The following is a 23,691-nucleotide window of genomic DNA, read 5'->3' as shown; positions in this document are numbered from 1 at the left end:
CTGACTTTTACATGTATGTATTTAGATTCAATCAATAACATATTATTATTTATATGTTCTTTCCATATCTTGGGACCATGGCACACCTCGGACACAGGCGATCAAATATATGAAAGAAGCGCGTTCCTAGCACACAGTCTAAGCTCGTGTAGGTGATAACATACTATGCTTGTATGAGTGAAATATGACAGGTCGACTGTTCGCGTTTTTGACAGGCGGTAGCTGTGAGGTAACCGAGAGGGGGTGGGCGGCACTTTCAGCGGGGAGCGGGAGTGGCCATACTGTATGATAGTACTCTTTATTATACTGTGACCATGGTGTCCCGGACCTTTGGGAGGCATACGTGGGGCCAAAGCCAACAGCACAGAGGCCCTTTTATTATTAATTATAACCTAACCACATAATAAAAATTTTGAAAAAACCCCCGACCGCGACGTAGAAGACCGTTTTTCATGAAACATGGCTAAGAACGCTCCCGACTTACTCAGTTTTCAGAAAAAAAACTAAATCCAAATCGGTTCATCTGTTCGGGAGCTACGATGCCACAGACAGACACACACACACACACAGACAGACAGACAGACAGACAGACACACACAGACAGACACGTTAAACTTATAACACCCCGTCGTTTTTGCCACCACGGTATTTTTTTTTTGTTACAGACATCTAGCGGAGACATAAGTTCTACATCGGACTTCATGATGCCGGTGGAAGAGACTATTGGCCAAAAGAGACCTTACCCTGGTCTGCAGTGTGAGTATCTTATTTTTACTATTACTTTGATGTTTTACTGTTTTTCAGACACATTATAGTTTTCACTTGGCAAGTAGCAAACCATATTTCACTCTTTGAGACTCTACTATAAAAATGTCATTAAGTTTTACCCCATCTTCCAAACCTTCCTTAGATTGTCTTTCTTGCATTATCCTGTCTTGTTTCCATGGTTCATAAGAGCCTGGGGTTCACTTGGTAATCACAGAGATTGGCGTAGGCACTAGTTTTTACGAAACCAAATGCCTAGCCTACCTTGGTACACAGAGGGCAAACTATTGCCTATTGGATAAGATCGATGATATTGGGATTAGTCTGGTTTCTTTAAAATGCTTTACTTCACTAAATATATTTAATGGATTAGGACTAGGCCAGAGTGTTAACAACAAAAAAATAAACATTGAAATGAAACAGAAGGAAAACGTTAGGAATTACCCAATATCGTTCGTTTCGTTTCCAATGCCTAGTTACTCTTCGGGTTGGAAGGTCAGATGGCAGTCGCTTTCGTAAAACTGCCTATGCCAAATCTTGGGATTAGTTGTCAAAGCGGACCCCAGGCTCCCATGAGCCGCAGCGAATGCCGGGATAACGCAAGAAGTATGCTGATGACAGTGATGACTCTTGTGTTATAGGTCAATTCATAAGAGCTGGCACGAATGGAACGAATGTTTGAATGAAAATATGCATGTGTGTGACAGATTAACCAATAAAATGGTGGCTCTTGACAGTTACGACTGTATACCAATACAGGTGTCACTCACACAATCAAAGTTTCGTTCATTTCATTCGTGCCAGCTTTCGTGAATCGACCTTGTAGTAAAAGCCTGTTTTCTATGACTTCATTGTCAATAGAGACCAAGTTGAGATCCACAAATTGCAATATATGAGCATTTTCCTCCCGCTAACTTTTCCCTCCGCAGTGCCCTATCCTTACCGCTCCCAGTCCCGCGTCCGAGGATCCCTGCACCGCCTTTATGCATACCTGCAACATGTTGAAGGTAACTTATTTCGAAATTTTTTTGACACTGATAAGCTGAGGGCCATTTTTTTTCAAAGTTGTCCACCCCACTTTTGTAACATGGTTATTTTTTACGCGATTCATACTCAGAATCGAGAGCTCTTTCGATCCTGATAGGAGAAAAAAAATGTCCCAAGATTTCCATACATTTTTTCGAACCTTTCATTCCGTTACCGCCATACAAAATGTATGAGGAAATGGTAACGGAATGGGAAAAAACATGGGGACACTTTTTTTCTCCTATTAGGATTGAAAGAGCTCGCGATTCTGAGTGGAAAACACATAAAAATTTCCAAATCCAAAAAAAAAGTGCCACGGTCAATGTCACTAGGCTTAGAATCAATTTAAAAGTGGATCAAGCATATCCGTGGCCCAAGAAAAGTATACATAAGATTTGGCATTATATTCTTACAACCATAGTCTCATTTTCACATTAAAAATATAATATTAAAAAAGTAGGTAGCATACTTCTAACCAACTACCCTACACTGTCACTCAAAATAATCTTACGTGTCAGTTGTATATTTCTAAATTTTCATATAATTATAAAATGAATTTAATATTTTAAACCTGATTCAAGCTTATATTTGTGTTAGTAATAGTCTCAATAACGATTTTCTGCAATTATTTTGTGTTTTTAAAAAAAATACATCAAGGCTGTGAGTCTTGTGACATTATTTAACCGTACTTAAAAATAGGGGTGTGTCTGTGTTCCTATAGAATCGTAGCTCCATACGGAATGAAGTGATTAGTGTTATTAAAACATACAATTTATTAGTTGAGTTTGCTGTTTATGAAAGTTATTTCCTGATACACAATTGTAACGAAATTATACTCAATTTTATAGTACGTATTCTAGTTAAATTATGGAAATCGAAGATTTGGAAGTGTTATATCCCCTTGACAGAGTCGAAGAAGGTAAGTAAAAGAAAACTGTAGTGTTAGTCCTGATTGGACGCTCATGCTATGCGTCGACTCAGGACAGTGGTGTGAGCTTCATTTGTTTGATATGTACGCCGCAATATGAGCGTGCACAAGCCTTAGACTGAGCCTCAGCAATTCCCGTTAAGTTTGTACATTTGGATCACGTCTCCGATTTTGATAAAAATTGGTGGACTGATAGAGTCCACGATGCTGAGCAAGATCCACTAGGTTTCCCAAAATGTCCTAGGTTGTTTGTATGAAACCTTCCTTTTTTGTTAACGAAAATGTATAGAAATCTGGTAACAAAAAAGGAAGGTTTCATACAAACAACCTAGGACATTTTGGGAAACCTAGTGGATCTTGCTCAGCATCAGCATCATGGACTCTATCAGCCTACCAATTTTTATCAAAATCAGAGACGTGATCCAAATGTACAAACTTAACGGGAATTGCTGGCCTATGCTATCAGTTTGTCATGTTTTAGAATAACTTATTCTATAGCGTAAGGCGTAAGTAAATGTTACTTACACAGTTGACTCAGTGGACAACCTAACCACAAAATTAAAATTAAAAACAAAATTAAAATTTTGAAAAATCCTCCGACCGCGACATAGTTGACCGATTTTCATGAAACATGGCTAAAAACACTCCCGACTAACTCAGCTTTCAGACAAAAAAAACTAAATCTAAATCGGTTCATCCGTTCGGGAGCTACGATACCACAGACAGACAGACACGTGAAACTTCTAGCACCCCGTCGTTTTTGCGCCGGGGTTAAGAATGAGGCTTGGTCTTCGACACAAAACAGCGCCTTTCCTTGCTTCTGCGCCTTTATATTTTTAACCCCCGACGCATAAGTTTGATGCGTCTGTCTGCCTGTGCGTGTGTGTCTGTCTGTGGCATCGTAGCATCCGAACGGACCCGACCACAGAACTAAATCAAGATAGAAGGAAAAAGTGTATCTACTTCGCGTGCGGAAAAGTTAAATAGCGAGCGACATTGTTCGCCGCGCAAGTCAGTCTGCTCTCGACCGCTGCCCGCGAGTGACATACAGTGAAAAATACAAAATGGGTCGGTATTCGATAATTAACTGTTCAAACACCACCAATAAAAGCAAGAGTGTTAAACAAAGTGTTTCCTATCATCGGTAAGTACCATTTGTCCTAAAATATTTTTTATTAAATAAAAAACACGATTTTCCTATTTTTATCATCAAAACATTAGCTGACGTACGGCCGTCAAACTAGTTTTCCATTGCGGCTTTAATTTGACGAGTCCGACTTGGCGTGCGTTTAAAACAAGCGATATAAAAATAGGCTATTCAAACTGTCGAGACAAAGTGAAGGTAGATTTGTTATTTTGTCCGTCGAACTCACGTCGAACTTAAGAATAGTGGTGCACCACGGAACTAAATCGTCATGTATGCTGCGATTTCCTTATTCGATTTAAATCGATTTTGCGAAGCAGTGGAAATTATAATTATGTTTTTATATTGTTATGAACCTATACATATAAAGTACGAGTGAAAAGTAAATTTAACTTTAAAAATAGGTTACAGTTTTTTTTATTTTTATTTTATTTATTAGGCACACAAAACAGCTGACATTTACAACATGATATAAAATAGTATACACATAGGTTTTAAGTTAGAATGCCACCCAAAACATGTATGCGCAGCATGAAATAAACACATGTAAGGAACGAAAACTATAACTATTTACAGCTTATACTATAGCTACACTGAATTACACAATAAAACACAATAAATTAATAAATAATAAAAATTAAAAAAAAAAACATTAGAGAACAAATGAGACACATATAATAAAATAAAATAGAAACCAAACTTAACATAATGGTGAAGTAGTTACGGTAGTTACGGTATTAACGTTGAATTTGTGGTCGGCAGAAAAACAAATACAAACATAATACGCTCTATATTTATTATGAATAAAAATAACTCTAAAAATGTGTTAATGGTTAATTATATTTATATATTACTAAAAGTTGTAACAAATAACATGAGGATAATGAAGTGAGTACATGGTCGATTTTCTTAAAAATATTACGAAATATTAACTAGTATTAATACCTACCTACTAAAATCTTTGTTCCTGGCCTTAGGCAAATTATATACCTACTAGTGAATTGTTTGTCATCACACGAATACAGGTATATACTTACTTCATTTCACAACGAAGATGAACATCCGATATTTTTAACTTCGGTGGGCCACAATCGATCGAATGGGTTACGCGGCGACAACGTTCCCATCACTAAAGTACACTCGTGACGTCATAGGCTCGACACAAAACGTTACACGCTCGGTTTCGCTGTTAATCGCCGAGCATTTTCCTTCTATCTTGATATAGTTCTGTGGACCCGACGCACCGATTTAGATTTAGTTTTTTTTTTGTTTGAAAGTTGAATTAGTCAGAAGTGTTCTTAGCCATATTTAATGAAAATCTGTCGTGTGCGTGTGGATTGAGTGAGCACCTTCCGAAAATAAAAAAAAATATGCTGATCATTTAGTAAAAGTTCTAAAACAATTGTAAAACGAATCTCTGAATTTGTAAAAAGATAAAGCAAAAGATACAGTCATTAACATGTGCTCACTCAGTTCTGACAAACTACCAACGAAAACAGTGAATGTATTCATTTAACATATAATATTTGTATACTAACATTTAGTAAAAAATATGCCAACTTACCTCTATAAATTTTAGATCACCTAGTGACGTATTTAATTTTTTACAAATAGTTTCTTATGCTCACTCAATCCTCACACTTTTGAAAAGCCGAATTTTGATGAAAAACATAAGATTTAGACCGCTATTATGTGTATAGTTTAGTAAAAGTGAAATGGAATTTGTAAAATACAAAACGAACCACTAACGTGTCAGGTTTTTTTATAGTAAATTTTTGTAAGTGTTTTTTTTAACATTTAGTAAATTTTTTTTACTAAATATCCACCATCTAATATTTTATATTCGTTGTCTGATTTTAAAGATATTCAGACATAACTTTTCTCATACAAATGCATCATGTAGGGTGACCACACCATGTCTCACTCAATCCACACGCACACAGTCTGTCCACTGTCGGGGTTTTTTTTTAAATTTAAATTTTGTATCGTTGCTATCAAGTATACAGATCTAGTGCGAAAAGCGTTTCCTTCTGAAACGTTCGCATTTGTCACGCTAGTTCAGTCAATGTCAGTACATATTGTACTGAGACTGACTGAAATAGCATGACACGTTCGTACGTTTCCGTAACAATTCGAAGGCAAATCTTTTCGCACGACATCTGTACAGTGTTTAGTTGTTTAGTAATAAAATACGTTGTGTATAGATGGCGCTCCTCCCGCAAAGCGTACGCCCACCATACGCCTTGGTGCTGGCTTCAAATGGAACTTGCAGGTACGTGAAAACAATCCATAATTTAATATTATAAACGGGAAAGTGTGTGTGTCTGTTTGTTTGTCCGTCTTTCACAAAACAGAGCGACGAATTGACGTGATTTTTGAAGTGGAGATATTTGAAGGGATGGAGAGTGACAACGGCTACTTTTTGTCTCTTTCTGACCCCCCCACTTCCATAAAATGGAGGGTGGAACTGTATGGAGCATTCCGCAGTTTTTGAATTTGCGAGCGAAGCCCCGGGCAAATGCTAGTCATGTATAGTTTTCGAGATAGGCACGGCCAAGAGAACTTAAGTTATAGTATTATGAATTTTCTGAGATGAACTTTTCGCTTATTTCGTTTCCACAGCACGTACTATAGTCTCAATGTAGTTAAAAAGCAACTATCATGATAGCAATAAGGTTCAAATTTATTAAACAGTTGGCAGTATGCAGGTAACTTTTTTTGAAGTGTTATCTCCGAAAGGTCTTTTTATGGATTTGAACCTTATTACTATCATGATAGTTGCTTTTTAACTACATTGAGACTTTAGTACGTGCTGTGGAAACGGGAGCTAGCCGCCGGGAATAATAGAAACAAAGGCCTTTGTTTAACAGATTACGGCTAAAGCGAAAAGTTCATCTCAGAAAATTCATACTATAGCTTTCCAATGGTTCGTAGCCAACCATAAGGCCTGATTTAGACGGCGTGCGAACTCGCATGCGATTTTACTTGATATTATTTGACGACCGGTCTGGCTCAGTCGGTAGTGACCTAGTGACCCTGCCTGCTAAGCAGCGGACCTGGGTTCGAATCCCGGTAAGGGCATTTATTTGTGTGATGAGCACAGATATTTGTTCCTGAGTCATGGATGTTTTCTATGTATATAAGTATGTATTTATCTATTTAAGTATGTATACCGTCGCTTAGCACCCATAGTACAAGCTTTGCTTTGGGGCTAAGTTGATCTGTGTAAGGTGTCCCCAATATCGGCAATATCACACCTCGGACAGTGGCGATCAAATATATGAAAGAGGCGCGTTCCTAGCACACAGTCTAAGCTCGTGTAGGTGAGCGCGTACCATGCTTGTATGAGTGAGATATGACAGGTCGATTGGTTGCGTTTTTGACAGGCGGTAACTGTGAGGTAACGAGAGGGGGTGGGCGGCACTTTCAGCGGGGAGCGGGAGTTTCCATACTGTAGCCATCAAATACGCAATGTAATAAAACTCGTATGCGAGTACTCGTACCGTCTAAATGGGCTCTAATAGCTAATCATTCTCAGGAACAATACAGTACATCTCTATGTAGGTATGTATGCCTCAGTGCACGATTAAACGTCTTGGACGATACACTCTTTGCTAATTCCCGCGAACCTCGATAAGACTAATAAACGTTCTAAAAAAATATCCATAGCTGTTTAGTTACAAATACGTTTAACTTATAAAATAACGCTACGTTAAAAATGTTCAAATCAAAATCATCCAGTGTTTTGATTACTTAGTAAAAAAAAAAAATTACGCGCCTTTTTCAATCATTGATAAACGATAAGAATAAAGATTAAAAACGATTGATAAAATGGACGTTTAGATTACTAATAGTACGCTCCTTATGTTTAATCGATCAGTGTTTAAAAAAATGCAGTAAAATAAGTGCAGTGAATCAAAACAGAACCCCGTACCACGATATCACACCCTGTATCAACTATCGCTAAACTATCGCTTCGTCTTTGGTAGCGAGGATGTGGAATACAAAAGAAATAGAGAAGCCTGCTTCTTTGGACTGCAAGTTAAAAAAAAATGGTGGAAAATTCACTGAAAATCGACATTTTGAAACTAATTTGTGCTTAGACAAGATGTCAAATGATATAATCATGCTCAGGCAAGATATTTTAAATATAAAATCTGACTTAAATATGGCTATTTCGAGTATCCGCCAATGTGAAGTCAGGTTAGAGAGTATAGGGACAAGAGTGGAGAAAACAGAATATTATAGTAGTATGAGAAAAATAGAAGAAAATATGCAAGAAATACGAAATCAAGTGCAGAATGAACAAGATGACTATACAAACTCCTGTGAGATTTAGATATATCGTCACTACTTTGAAAAAAAAAAACTCGTATCTCACGCTGCTCCATAACTTAAAACGCAGTAAGTCTATATTCATTCCATACATACTTACTACAATTTTCTTTTCATTGACAGACGAAGATACAAGTTTTTTTTAAAGTAGTGACGATATGCAAAATTGCCCACGAAATGCTCCATACCAAACTGCCACCTCCCATTTTAGGGAAGTGCTGGGTTAGAGACAAAAAGTAGCCCCTGTCTTCGACTAGCTACAAAAATCACGTCAATTCGCCGCTCTTTTTTACCGTGAAAGACAGACAAACAAACAGACACACACTTTCCCATTTATAGTATTAGTATAGATTCTTAAAATTTATATAATATTTTTTTTAAATTCTATTTCGAAAATTATTTGACATGGAATAAACATGTCGAGCAATTTTCGTTTTTAACGTGTGATTTTAAAATAATAAATAATAATAATAAGCTCAAGATCAAGTTGATACAAAAACGAACTCACAACAAGCAATGCTATGGAAAAATATACAAATTTCAAGTGATATTGATCCGCCCATAGAAAAACCTGCATTTTTAACTGTATCTGGCATGAAATTAGACGATGCGGCTATTGAAAATATGGTAAGAAACGGTTCCTAAGACAATAAGTTGCCTCGAGAGGCATCTTAGTCAGAGGTGCACCTCGGAAATTAACTCAATCGCGATCGTTATGCCTCGGGCGAGGCAATATGCTAGTTTCCTACTAGTCAAATCAGCTTCTTTTTATGAACTGACAAAACGATTTGCTAATATGGAATTACTATGAAATAGTGAGGAGTGACGTCACGGTTAATTCATTACCTTTAATATCTTTCTCTTTGACTTATTAAATAGAAATTATGTTTAAAAATAACTACTGTGCATATTTTTCTACTTATTATGTGGTTATTTCGTGTACTGCTTAAAATATTTTATTTTAAGTATAGGAAACTTAGCCTATTCTAGGCATTCCTTGTCGATAATGATTATTTGAATTGTGATCTTGAATAAAATTAAGAGTAATGATTATATAATAAACACACTCAATGGTAGCCTCACCATGAATATATTTTCCATAATACAAACTGTATAGTGGCTGAATCAACTTTTTCTTGCCTGTTATTGCCATGGTTACGGTCCCCTGAGTCACGCTGGTTTTATGCAAAGTTATTAAACGCGTATGTTATACACTCACTTAAACTATACAAACATGCATTTTTCTGGTGTTAACAAGCCCTTTCCTTAATTTGCCACCTACAAACAGGGGACCGTAACCATGGCAATAGCAGTCAAGAAAACGTTGATTCACCCTAGTATTTTTTTCCTGATTAAAATAATTAAAAGAAGACTAGTGAGACTTGAACTCTCTTTACGTTTTTGAGTAGAATGCTACATATAACTGTGATTTTAGGCACTTGCCCAAGCCGCCAACGCTGTGGAAACGGGCGGCAAATCGCCAGTGTCAGCCCTAAACGAGCTAGGGGTCAAGGTCACCTACAGCGTACTTAGACAAGGCGGCCCAGCGCACTGTCCAAGCTTCACGGTCGCTGTTACGGTGAGTGTCAAGTTAGTGCCAGCCCTAACGGCCCAGCCACGACATTGGTCTAAGCGTGACAGCGGTGTGCGGCAGCCATACGTGCGAATGAAAAGTCTCATCGCTGTGTCTCGCTCCAATGTATGGCCGCCGCTCACCGCTATCGCGCTTAGACCAATGTCGTGGCTGAGCCGTAAGGCTTTTAACTAAAATTTACATTTTTATCAATCCAAAGCCATTTTGACTTATAAGTCCCAGCCAAATGTAAAGAAATTTACGAAATACTCCGGCAGGTGGCAGACATGATATTCGAAGGCTGGGGCCACAGCAAGCGAGATGCGCGCGCCTCGGCCGCCCGCGCTTGCCTCGCGGCGCTCCTCGCCCGCGCCGGCCGCGTGCTGCCCGAGGCAGAGCCACGAGACTTCACTAGCGACGAGCCGAGACCTCCACGTATGTTATACACTCACACCTGGTAGTTGCCTCGCCCGAGGCAAGGCCGCCCTCGCTTGCCTCGCGGTGTTACTCGGCCGCGTGTGACTGGAGGTAGAGCCACGGACTTCACTAGCGACGAGCCGAGACCTCCACGTATGTTATACACTCACACGGGCTAAGTGCCTCGCCTGAGGCAAGGCCGCCCGTTCCTCATTATATTCTATTGAAAATATTTCAGCTTGTGCTAGTGGTCACACTACTTTAAATATAAATCCAAACCGAAATAAATTACACATATGAAAGAAAAAAACCGGCCAAGAGCGTGTCGGGCCACGCTCAGTGTAGGGTTCCGTAGTTTTCCGTATTTTTCTCAAAAACTACTGAACCTATCAAGTTCAAAACAATTTTCCTAGAAAGTCTTTATAATGTTCTACTTTTGTGATTTTTTCATATTTTTTAAACTTATGGTTCAAAAGTTAGAGGGGGGGGGACGCACTTTTTTTTCCTTTAGGAGCGATTATTTCCGAAAATATTAATATTATCAAAAAAACGATCTTAGTAAACCCTTATTTATTTTTAAATACCTATCCAACAATATATCACACGTTGGGGTTGGAATGAAAAAAAATATCAGCCCCCACTTTACATGTAGGGGGGGGGGTACCCTAATAAAACATTTTTTTCCATTTTTTATTTTTGCACTTTGTTGGCGTGATTGATATACATATTGGTACTAAATTTCAGTATTCTAGTGCTAACAGTTACTGAGATTATCCGCGGACGGACGGACGAACGGACGGACGGACAGACAGACATGGCGAAACTATAAGGGTTCCTAGTTGACTACGGAACCCTAAAAAAGACCTTGGTCACTTTTTCTTTCATATGTGTAATTTATATCGGTTTGGATTTTAATGCGTTTTTTTTTCATCGATACAGTGATTTAAAAGGAATTCTATGTCCTATACCTAGACCTATAATATCCGCGTATGTATACTAAGTACAGTTATTTTTATCCGACTTCTTTACTGAAAATAAAGAAGAAGGAGGTTATTTATTCGGGTTCATTTTATGTATTATTTATTTATTTTATTTTATTCGGAAAACCAACAGCTTAAATATCTAAAACTAAGTTAGCAAAAATGTGTATCTGAAAAGCCAATTATAGGTTTCCACAGATAGGATGCGAAGGTATGTTACCTGATTACTCCTAGACCCGTGATCCGGTTTCGATAATTATTTTTATGTTTGAAAAGAGCTACCTCCAAGGTGGTCCCATATTAATCTGGAGCTGATCTGATTATGGGATCCATGAAGAGTTGAGGGAACTAATCAATTTTTAAAGGCCCATGTGTGGTGATTTCGGTGTTTTCTTAAGTAACCCGAGTAGTTTCTCTCGAAAACTAGCACTTTTATAAAGTGAACCTCATGATGATGATTGTTCTTTGAGAGTTCTTGAAGTCGGTTGTATTTTCTTGTAACAAGGTTTTATATTATTATGTAACTTTTGTTTCAGCGTCAGACTTCCAATGTCTGGAGGCGAAGGCGAAACAAGCTGAGGTTGAAGCGAAGCCAGCCACTCCACCAGGTAAGGAGCCACTAGAATCTAATTCCCCCCCCCCATTTTAAATAGGGAAGTGTGTAATTAGAAAGAGACAAAAAGTAGCCTATGTCACTCTCCATCCCTTCAACTATCTCCACTTAAAAATCACGTCAATATGTCTTTCCGTTTTGCTGTGAAAGACAAAGAAACAAACAGACACACACACACTTTTCCATTCATAATATTAATAATATGGATAACATAACTTATAATATGAATAAAGTTTAGGAACAACAGTTGTAGCATTTTTTTGATAAGGATTAAAAGAGTAAAACCATTCTAGTTTCACGGGAATGTCTTTGATTGTTCTGTAGTAAGTATATTTCTCTAATTTTGAGCTAATATAGTACATTACATCAGAGGCCGGGAAAATGAGGATTTCCGGCCAAGTGGGTATATATACGAGATAGGGATACGAGGCCGGGAATCCGTTTTCACGCCGAGGCATGTATAGTGCTTTTCTCAAACATACAATGAAATAAAAAAAATGCTCTAAAGGACAATATTTTATAAAAAAAAGTTACTTTGCAGGCCTAGGCCTAAAAAATAATATGAAATCCCTTTACAGTCCTCTCGAGTTGTTGCGCCCAAAAAGCGATACTTCCCAGCCCATTTTAAGGAACGTAAAGACATTGCATTGCATGTTTGAGAAAATTATATTTTTCTCAAGATCAGTATTGGAAGTCACCAGCAACACGCTGAGATGGGGCCATTTCGTGGCACTTCATCCCATTCTGTCTTGTTAATATGTGTATTTTGTCTTGCCTGTATTCACGAATGAGTGTTTATTCTATTCTATTTCAGCCCCTCCACCCCCCTCCGCAGCGACAGCCCTTTTCGGGGCCTCCGGGGCTTCCACGGCCCACAAGAGCCCCATCAACTCTCTCTATGAGACCTGCCCCGGACTAACCTTCCTCTGCACCTTCGGGGATGGATCCTCACTCGACCAGCCCAATGGTAAAAATTAAACTATTTTAGCACTATTTTGAACAGCTTACCTAGGGCTGCACTCTTGCAGAGCAAATGCCTCGGGCGAGGCTTGCGCGTATGATCACGGAGGTTTTCCGCGCGAGCCACTGCCTACCGACGTTGCTCGGTCAGTAAAAGTTACAAAATTACACTTTTGATGACATGCTGTACAAAAAAGTCTGTGAAAATGTACGAAGCAAAGAAAATGGTTATATTATTATTTTAGACTGTACTAAGATTTCACAAAAAATATATATTTTTTTTTAATAAAAAAATAAAGTAGTGTTAATTCTAGTTCATTAGTCGGGTCCACACAGAGCAAGGCTATTTCCTCGCGCGGCAAAATTGCTATGCATACGTGCCTTTCGCGTTTTCCTCAGACGAGCAAACTGCCTCGTTCGAGGCAAGTTTACATTAGTTCCTCACGACGTGCCTCGCTCAGTGTGAAACCAACTATTTTCGCTTTCAGACAAATATCCACATATTATAATATATGTATATAATTTTTTATCTATTGTTTGTCCACAGCTCCTCTTCAACTTAGCCACAGCATGCGTTTCAAGGTCGTCTGCCAGATCAAGGACCAGACATTTGAAGGATACGGTACGTAATTTTATACATTGCGTTGTTTTCCACCCACTAATATAATTCGCATTTACTCTTTAAAATTAGTAGAAAATCGTCAATTTTTACTTGAACTCTGTATATTTGTATATTTTCATTAATATATAAGGTGCTTGCGAGGAATCCAAATAACTTTAACTGTATTCTTGGTCACATTTTAAGACTAAAATGTTATATAAACTTTTCTAGATTTCGTCTTGTTTCAGAGTTATTGCCAATTGAAAAAAAAAAACATTTCCGTAGTGTTACTTAGTACAAAAGGTCTTAACGGCGCTGATGCGCAATTGTGGAGCATAGTCTCACAGTCGTCATTAATAGCATGTCAAAATGTGACAAGAAAAAGTTGGTTTTTAGAAAAATAAATTAAAAAACTCATTTTAATTGCCAATTTTATGGATGAAATTTACTCTTTATGTGAAAATACGTCCAAAAAAGTAAAAAAAAAAAACAAAAAAAATATTTTGGCGATTTTTTTTTTATTTGTACAACATTTTTTCTTTCTTTCGGCCTCAGAAACGTGTGGTTCAAGTTATGCGGGTTCCTCTCGAGAACCTTGTATAAAGAGAAAACTGTCTGTTCAGTATTTTTGGACAATGAGTCAATGACACAGCAAAAGGGAACGTACAAGTTTCTAATGGGGTGGCAACCCGCATGTGACACTCAAACGAGTTGCAGGCGTCCATAGGTTACGGTGACCGCTTTACATCAGGCGGGCCGTATGCTTGTTTGCCATCGACGTAGTATAAAAACATGTACTTTTGGGCTGAAGGACTAAACGGTATGCCATTTCTTTTATGTATTATCCGTATGTCATATGTGCAGGATCAAGCAAGAAGCTTGCGAAGCTAGCGGCGGCTAGGGCTGCGCTAGCGGTGTTGGACGAGGGCAAGACCCCCGCCGCCGCGCCCACCGGCGCCGAGCCGGGCTGCTTACCGCAACCGAGGGCGGATACTATCGGCAAGTGAGTACATAATACACGGTGTAAACACTAGGTGGCGCTGGCGGTGTTGGACGAGGGCGAGGCTCCCCCCGCGCCCGCCGGCGCCGAGCCGGGCTGCCTGCCGCAACCGAGGGCGGATACTATCGGCAAGTGAGTACATAATACACGGTGTAAACACTAGGTGGCGCTGGCGGTGTTGGACGAGGGCGAGGCTCCCCGCGCCCGCCGGCGCCGAGCCGGGCTGCCTGCCGCAACCGAGGGCGGATACTATCGGCAAGTGAGTACATAATACACGGTGTAAACACTAGGTGGCGCTGGCGGTGTTGGACGAGGGCGAGGCTCCCCGCGCCCGCCGGCGCCGAGCCGGGCTGCCTGCCGCAACCGAGGGCGGATACTATCGGCAAGTGAGTACATAATACACGGTGTAAACACTAGGTGGCGCTGGCGGTGTTGGACGAGGGCGAGGCTCCCCCGCGCCCGCCGGCGCCGAGCCGGGCTGCCTGCCGCAACCGAGGGCGGATACTATCGGCAAGTGAGTACATAATACACGGTGTAAACACTAGGTGGCGCTGGCGGTGTTGGACGAGGGCGAGGCTCCCCCGCGCCCGCCGGCGCCGAGCCGGGCTGCCTGCCGCAACCGAGGGCGGATACTATCGGCAAGTGAGTACATAATACACAGTGTAAACACTAGGTGGCGCTGGCGGTGTTGGACGAGGGCGAGGCTCCCCGCGCCCGCCGGCGCCGAGCCGGGCTGCCTGCCGCAACCGAGGGCGGATACTATCGGCAAGTGAGTACATAATACACGGTGTAAACACTAGGTGGCGCTGGCGGTGTTGGACGAGGGCGAGGCTCCCCCGCGCCCGCCGGCGCCGAGCCGGGCTGCCTGCCGCAACCGAGGGCGGATACTATCGGCAAGTGAGTACATAATACACGGTGTAAACACTAGGTGGCGCTGGCGGTGTTGGACGAGGGCGAGGCTCCCCCGCGCCCGCCGGCGCCGAGCCGGGCTGCCTGCCGCAACCGAGGGCGGATACTATCGGCAAGTGAGTACATAATACACGGTGTAAACACTAGGTGGCGCTGGCGGTGTTGGACGAGGGCGAGGCTCCCCCGGCGCCCGCCGGCGCCGAGCCGGGCTGCCTGCCGCAACCGAGGGCGGATACTATCGGCAAGTGAGTACATAATACACGGTGTAAACACTAGGTGGCGCTGGCGGTGTTGGACGAGGGCGAGGCTCCCCCCGCGCCCGCCGGCGCCGAGCCGGGCTGCCTGCCGCAACCGAGGGCGGATACTATCGGCAAGTGAGTACATAATACACGGTGTAAACACTAGGTGGCGCTGGTGGTGTTGGACGAGGGCGAGGCTCCCCCCGCGCCCGCCGGCGCCGAGCCGGGCTGCCTGCCGCAACCGAGGGCGGATACTATCGGCAAGTGAGTACATAATACACGGTGTAAACACTAGGTGGCGCTGGCGGTGTTGGACGAGGGCGAGGCTCCCCCGGCGCCCGCCGGCGCCGAGCCGGGCTGCCTGCCGCAACCGAGGGCGGATACTATCGGCAAGTGAGTACATAATACACGGTGTAAACACTAGGTGGCGCTGGCGGTGTTGGACGAGGGCGAGGCTCCCCCGGCGCCCGCCGGCGCCGAGCCGGGCTGCCTGCCGCAACCGAGGGCGGATACTATCGGCAAGTGAGTACATAATACACGGTGTAAACACTAGGTGGCGCTGGCGGTGTTGGACGAGGGCGAGGCTCCCCCGCGCCCGCCGGCGCCGAGCCGGGCTGCCTGCCGCAACCGAGGGCGGATACTATCGGCAAGTGAGTACATAATACACGGTGTAAACACTAGGTGGCGCTGGCGGTGTTGGACGAGGGCGAGGCTCCCCCGCGCCCGCCGGCGCCGAGCCGGGCTGCCTGCCGCAACCGAGGGCGGATACTATCGGCAAGTGAGTACATAATACACAGTGTAAACACTAGGTGGCGCTGGCGGTGTTGGACGAGGGCGAGGCTCCCCCCGCGCCCGCCGGCGCCGAGCCGGGCTGCCTGCCGCAACCGAGGGCGGATACTATCGGCAAGTGAGTACATAATACACGGTGTAAACACTAGGTGGCGCTGGCGGTGTTGGACGAGGGCGAGGCTCCCCGCGCCCGCCGGCGCCGAGCCGGGCTGCCTGCCGCAACCGAGGGCGGATACTATCGGCAAGTGAGTACATAATACACGGTGTAAACACTAGGTGGCGCTGGCGGTGTTGGACGAGGGCGAGGCTCCCCCGCGCCCGCCGGCGCCGAGCCGGGCTGCCTGCCGCAACCGAGGGCGGATACTATCGGCAAGTGAGTACATAATACACGGTGTAAACACTAGGTGGCGCTGGTGGTGTTGGACGAGGGCGAGGCTCCCCCGGCGCCCGCCGGCGCCGAGCCGGGCTGCCTGCCGCAACCGAGGGCGGATACTATCGGCAAGTGAGTACATAATACACGGTGTAAACACTAGGTGGCGCTGGCGGTGTTGGACGAGGGCGAGGCTCCCCCCGCGCCCGCCGGCGCCGAGCCGGGCTGCCTGCCGCAACCGAGGGCGGATACTATCGGCAAGTGAGTACATAATACACAGTGTAAACACTAGGTGGCGCTGGCGGTCAACTCAAGCTGTCTGTCATAATCAGAGATCGCAGTTTTGAGCAACATCTCATAGTTAATGTATTCAAAATGACGTAAGTCGCTAAGAATGTCGCAAATCTGTACGATCTCTACCTACCAATTGGGAAGTAAGTAATACACAGTATAAACACTAGGTGGCGCTGGCTGTCTTGAAAAAAAAACTGGCATCCGTTGGCTCGTTGTTCGATATTCGAAAAACTACGGGGCACTTCTGGATGAAATTAGCCCAGGACCGGGATAAATGGCGTACACAAAGGGAGGCTTATGCTCAGCAGTGGGCGATTAATGGCTGAAATGATGATGAAGTTTAAGCGTCCCACGGCGTCAGTTCATTCCACAGAACTATATTTAGATAGAAGGAACAAGTTTATCTATTTGCATGGCGGCCGAGCGTGTCAGATTTGGTACTGAAATTGTTACTTGCATGTGATTTTAAATATGTCTCAGGCCCTTGTTCATAATTTTTGTGTTGTTGCAATTACATATCACGTAACGAGGCATTTTCATTGAATGTTTTTGTTGACTTCAACTTACAAAAATTGACGCCCGAAAACTGCAAACTGCGATTAAAAACTGACTCAGTGGATTTTACCGAGTTCATTTGACACGCTAAGTAGATACGTTTGCTTGATCTATGGTAAATAAGACATCTGTGGTTTATATATTTGACGACCGGTCTGGCGCAGTCGGTAGTGACCCTGCCTGCTGCGCCGCGGTCTCGGGTTCGAATCCCGGTAAGGGCATTTATTAGTGTGATGAGCACAGATATTTGTTCCTGAGTCATGGATGTTTTCTATGTATATAAGTATTTATATATTATATATATCGTTGTCTGAGTACCCACAGCACAAGCCTTCTTGAGCTTACCGTGGGCCTCAGTCAATCTGTGTAAGAATGTCCTATAATATTTATTTATTTATTTATTCATATAAAGATACAAGTAAATCTCGCCGTAATGGTAACCGACAAAGTGGCACGTTTTACTAAACACACTCACATAATTATGTTTTTATTCTCAGACTGGTGAATGAGAAGTTCCACGAAATCATGAAAGGAGACCTGGTGCATTCAAAGAGAAAGGTCTTGGCTGGCATTGTCATGACTATCGACAATAGACCCAACGACTCCAAGGTAATTTCTGTTATTTAACCCTTTGTCCGCCCAAGACCTCAACTGAGTGCGTTTTCACATTATCCGATCCGATATCGGATGTCGGACCGATATCCCATACATTACAGGCGCCATCCTTGATTTTTTTCCTTTGAAATCCTTCCGATGTCGGATCGGATAATGTGCAAACGGACTGACACGCGGAAACTGCTCAATATCAAAGAGGGTCGAGTATTATAAAGAGTTACTGTCAAAGTAAAATGTGTAATCACAGTGCATAGACTGCCATCTCTCGACACAGGCTTAAAACTTTTCAACCTCAGTTTTGCCAATTTGGCCCATATAGTTAGCTTGATATGTGTTAAAATGTAAAATATTAATATTAGCGCCATCTAGCCGAGCGTTCCCCAAAGGTATAACGCCATCTAGGCCACCGTACCTTTTTCTCTAGGGCTTTGAGGTACGTTTTTTTCTTAGACCTTATCCGTCTATACGGAGTTACAGTCTTTGCTACAGGACAGGCTTTGCCTAGTGTAGGAACCTTTGTAAATCTTTGCGTTCATGTTATTAGAGTACTGCTTATTTTCTTTATGTCAATTGCAATTGCATATTGCCATATACTGTAATAAACTTTACTTTACTTTTTACTTTATATTTGTTTGAACAGGTGATTGCAGTAACTACAGGCACGAAGTGTGTGTCAGGCGAGCATATGTCGGTACGAGGAAGGGCTGTCAACGATTGTCACGCCGAGGTGAGTTCTCAGCCTTATATCACAGAATAGCAGTGAGCCTATAGTACATATAATAGTACATTGAATCATAACATAATTTGACGACCGGTCTGGCTCAGTCGGTAGTGACCCTGCCTGCTAAGCCGTGGTCCTGGGTTCGAATCCGGGTAAGGGCATTTATTTGTGTGATGAGCACAGATATTTGTTCCTGTGTCATGGATGTTTTCTATGTATATAAGTATGTATTTATCTATTTAAGTATGTATACCGTCGCTTAGCACCCAAAGTAAAAACTTGCTCATTTTGGGTCTAGATTGATCTGTGTACGGTGTCCCCCAATATTTATTTTATTTATTTATTTGAAATAAGTATTTGCCCTTACCGGAAGTCGAACCCGGGACCGCGGCTTAGAAGGCAGGGTCACTACCCGCTAGGCCAAACCGGTTGTCGAACAAATTTTAGCATATTAAATTATAGCATATTTATGTAGGGAACAAATCAAATTATTTTATTATTATTATTTTTTTGTTTTTTTCAGTAGTAACACTACTATATATAAATTATAAACTGAAATAGATACCATACACGAAAGAAAAAGCGATCAAGCCCACTGGTGGCGAAGCCGGGAATCGAACCCGGGTCTCCAGCTATCGCGGCTGACGTGTTCGACCGCTACACCACCTCCCAGTGGTGGTGGACCAGTGGGTTTGATCGCTTTTTCTTTAGTGTATGGTATCTATTTCAGTTTATAGTATATTTGTTACATGATATGAATAGTTTCTAATAGTTTCTATACTAGTATTGAATAAACTTTGTTTTTGTAGGTGGCAGCACGGCGTTGCTTACAGCGACATCTGTACGCACAACTTCTCATGTACGCGGAGGCTAAAGGTAAATAAAATAAAGTTATATAACTAAAGCAATACTTATATAAAATAAGTAACACAAAAGTACATTACGTTACAAGTGCGGAAAAGATTGCGAAACGGGTTACGAATTTCCTTTTCGCACATGTATCGTACGAAGTTTTTCAGAACAGATGAAGTATTTTTCGACTCAGTTAAACACCGTTGCATTGCATACAATACTTTTTCTACGACCATGCACTTAGTTTTTAATAGTTTTCGTGAATAACTTTTGTGAAATTCACACTGTTTCCTGTATTTTGACGCCAAGGTTTGCATTGACAGCTCAGCTGCCCTAAGCCTTCCCGCGCACGCGCTCATTATCGTTATAACAATGTTGCCATGGTTACGGAGTCAAACAATGCGTTTTCAGTTTTTTCGATACTGCGCGCATGCGCGGATATCCGGCGGAAGCTGGCTTTTGGGAATAGACTTTTATGTAGGGTTTTAAAGATGTACGCACGACGCTGTTAATGACGAATAACAGTTCGGGAGTAGAAAAAAAAAAGTTCCATCTGTACTAAAATTTTATATTACTATACAACTTCGCTACGATCTCTTTATATGAGATTCTCGAACGCATTAACTCTCTTATAAACTGAAGAAGATATTATATAGAAAGAGACAAAAAGTAGCCTATGTCACTTTCCATCCCTTCAACTATCTGCACCTATAAAATCACGTCAATTCGTCGCTCCGTTTTGCATTTATAGAGGGTTTACTGGTGAAACTTGAGCAAACTGATTTTTGAAATTCGAACTATGTGCAATTTCCACAATGTTATTATTTCACGGACAAATTTAATCATCTTTTTTTTATTATACTTTACTACGTCGGTGGCAAACAAGCATACGGCCCGCCTGATGTAAAGCGGTCACCGTAACCTATGGACGCCTGCAACTCAAACAGTGGCATATGCGCGTTGCCACTCCATTAAAAACTTGTACATTCCCTTTTGTTAAGTACACAGCAAAAAGGAGTCTACAAGTTCTAAGGAGGGTTCGGGTTGCCGACGACTCAAAGAACAATAGGCGGAACAAGTTAGTTCCGTAAGTCCTCCCGTCATGTCGATTTATCGGGTTTCACCAGTAAACCCTCCTTATAATATTAGTATGCTCCACAGATCCAACAGTCCCAATACCGGAATCGGACTTAGAGCCGGTCCCGGGCGGCGGTTACCAGTTGAAACCGGACCGGCAGCTACATCTATACGTCAGCACGGCGCCGTGCGGCGACGGACGAATCTTCAGCCCGCACGAACAACCGGACCCCACGCCGGACCGCCATCCGAACAGGTAACAAACCGGACCGGCAGCTGCATCTATATGACTTTCAAGTATAGAATCCTTTCACTTGCTCGTTTTTCAACTCCACACTCGGCGTTAAAATACAACTTTGCCCCCTTGTTAATACAATAACTATTTTTGCAAAAATTTCATTTTTGGCACAAGCTTTTGTCGCCGACAATACCTTTCTTTCAACAGTCATCGACTACTCTCCAGGAAGTTTCTAACAACCCAAGATAGGGATACGAAGTTTCATGACAGAGGTCCTATGACCACCTTTCTGCTCCATCATCAGATCAGCTCCATGATACCGTAATATTGCATTGTCACGTGATTTACATATGTATGCGAAATTTGAGCTCAATCGGAAACCGGGAAGTGGGTCAAATTTAGCTTCTACGTTTTGACCCAAACTAACACACTAACAAGGCAAGTTGAATAAAAACTTGTAATAAAGTTAGCTAGACCATAAGCACAGTATAATAAAGAGTACTATCGTACAGTATAGCCACTCCCGCTCCCCGCTGAAAGTGCCGCCCACCTCTCGGTTACCTCACAGTTACCGCCTGTCAAAAACGCGAACAGTCGACCTGTCATATCTCACTCATACAAGCATAGTACGCGTTCACCTACACGAGCTAAGACTGTGTGCTAGGAACGTGCCTCTTTCATATAATATAATTTAATATTGTATTTTTTTCTCTCTTTGTTTTGTATTTTTTAATATGTGCTATATATATATATATTGTTCTTTTTTTTATTTTTAGTTTCACAGTGCCTTAGTTTTAACTGTTATGCTGTGCTCTTATTTGAATTAAAAAAAATAGTACATTACGATACAAGTGCGAAAAAAAAGAAAGTTCGAAACGAGTGGCGTTAAATTGAAACACGACCTAAGGGAGTGTTTTAAATCGACACGAGTTACGAATTTTCTTTTCGCACGTGTATCGTACGACGTTTTTCAGTACAGATGAGCCTCCGAAGTTTCGACCTGGCATATAATGAACCACTTCACGCACTAGTGCGTAAAAAAAACACCATCTGTTCTGAAAATATATTTGATCGCCAGTGTCCGAGATGTGATAATAGTTAAACACTTGACCTGTTTGACAGATTGGCCCGTGGTCAACTAAGAACGAAGATTGAATCCGGTGAAGGCACTATCCCCGTCAAAAACTGCAGCAACATCATACAGACCTGGGATGGAGTTATGCAGGTACTTACTTCTATACTTTTTTTATAGACGTTCAACCAAATCTTGGCACTAATAACCTAACCACAAAATTAAAATTTATGAGAAATTTGGGGAAATGTTTATTTAGTCTTTCAGTGAGGAACTTTTAATGGGAACTTGCCGGTCCTTAAAATAAAATATTTTATCGAACCCTGGCTCGTACCAATGAGTTTTTCGTAACTTATCTGCGAAATGTCATTTTATATTTGCCAGTCGCTTTTCGGTGACATCGTGAGGAAACCGGACTAATCTCAATAAGGTCTAATTACGCTTCGGGTTGGAAGGTCAGATGCCAGTGGCTTTCGTAAAACTAGTGCATACGCCAAATCTTGGGATTAGTTGTCAAAACGGACCCCCCAGACTCCCATTAGCCGTGGCGAATGCCGGGATAACGCAAGGGGGTAGGAAAGACTAAAGTATTATCAAAGACCTATATAACTTCGTATAGACAGATAAAGTCTAAGAAAATAACGTACCCCGAAACCATACACAAAAAGGTACGGTGAGCTAGATGGCGATACACCTTTGGGGTACGCTCGGCTAGATGGCGCTAATATTAATATTTGACATTTTAAAACATATCAAGCTAAAAATATGGGCCAAATTGTCAAAACTGAGGTTCAAAAGTTTTAAGCCTGTGTCGAGAGATGGCAGTCTACACTGTTATTACCTACACATTTTACTTTGACAGTAACTCTCTTTAATACTCGATCCTCTTTAGTATTATCTTCTTTTCTTTCGTTTTCAATTTTTTTTATTTGTTCTAGGGCGAGCGACTCCTAACCATGTCGTGTTCGGACAAAGTTTGCCGCTGGTGCGTGGTGGGTATGCAGGGGGCGCTACTGTCGCGACTCATTCGGCCTGTCTACCTGAGCTCACTGGTCCTTGGCTCACTGTTACATCCGCATCACATGTATCGGTAAGTGATACATTATAATACTATTGCAAAAAAAGCCAAAAATATGTGCCTTCACTGTATTCAAAGAAAAAAAAATGTTAACCTCGGTAAAACTAGTGCCTACGCCATATACAAAAGGTAGTTTAAAATTGATGAAACAAGTGCCTACGACATATATAAAAACTGTTAACATTGTTAAAACTAGTGCCTACGCCATTTATAAAAGTTTAAAATTGATAAAACCAGTGCTAAAGCCATACACTAAGAAGATACATTAAAATTGATAAAATTAGTGCCTATGCTAAACTAGAAAAAACAGTTAAAATTGTAAAAAATAAACGCCTACCTCTACAAGAAAGAACAGTTTAAATTGTTATTGGCATAAACTAGTGCCTACGCTATATACAAGAGACATGGGAGGACTAACCATGTCGTGCTCGGCCAAAGTTTGCCGCTGGTGCGTGGTGGGTATGCAGGGGGCGCTACTGTCGCGACTCATTCGGCCTGTCTACCTGAGCTCACTGGTCCTTGGCTCACTGTTACACCCGC

At 42.0% G+C, this 23,691-nt stretch overlaps 1 protein-coding gene across 1 annotated transcript in view; it reads left to right on the top strand.

The window, feature by feature from the left end:
- LOC125239790 (double-stranded RNA-specific editase Adar) overlaps positions 1-23,691 on the top strand; it is an 87,421-nt gene that overhangs the window by 1,502 nt on the left and 62,228 nt on the right. The window contains exons 3-16 of the mRNA XM_048147476.1: positions 666-756; positions 6,068-6,135; positions 9,634-9,777; positions 10,050-10,206; positions 11,705-11,776; positions 12,596-12,748; positions 13,289-13,363; positions 14,207-14,345; positions 17,996-18,107; positions 18,754-18,840; positions 19,644-19,710; positions 20,848-21,019; positions 22,124-22,226; positions 23,012-23,163. Coding sequence (XP_048003433.1) covers positions 666-756; positions 6,068-6,135; positions 9,634-9,777; positions 10,050-10,206; positions 11,705-11,776; positions 12,596-12,748; positions 13,289-13,363; positions 14,207-14,345; positions 17,996-18,107; positions 18,754-18,840; positions 19,644-19,710; positions 20,848-21,019; positions 22,124-22,226; positions 23,012-23,163 — 1,592 coding nt within the window. The remainder of the gene's footprint in view (positions 1-665; positions 757-6,067; positions 6,136-9,633; positions 9,778-10,049; positions 10,207-11,704; positions 11,777-12,595; positions 12,749-13,288; positions 13,364-14,206; positions 14,346-17,995; positions 18,108-18,753; positions 18,841-19,643; positions 19,711-20,847; positions 21,020-22,123; positions 22,227-23,011; positions 23,164-23,691) is intronic.

This window comes from Leguminivora glycinivorella, chromosome 26, assembly GCF_023078275.1.
Source record: "Leguminivora glycinivorella isolate SPB_JAAS2020 chromosome 26, LegGlyc_1.1, whole genome shotgun sequence".
NCBI lineage: Eukaryota > Metazoa > Arthropoda > Insecta > Lepidoptera > Tortricidae > Leguminivora > Leguminivora glycinivorella.
This window is presented reverse-complemented; position numbering and strand designations above follow the sequence as displayed.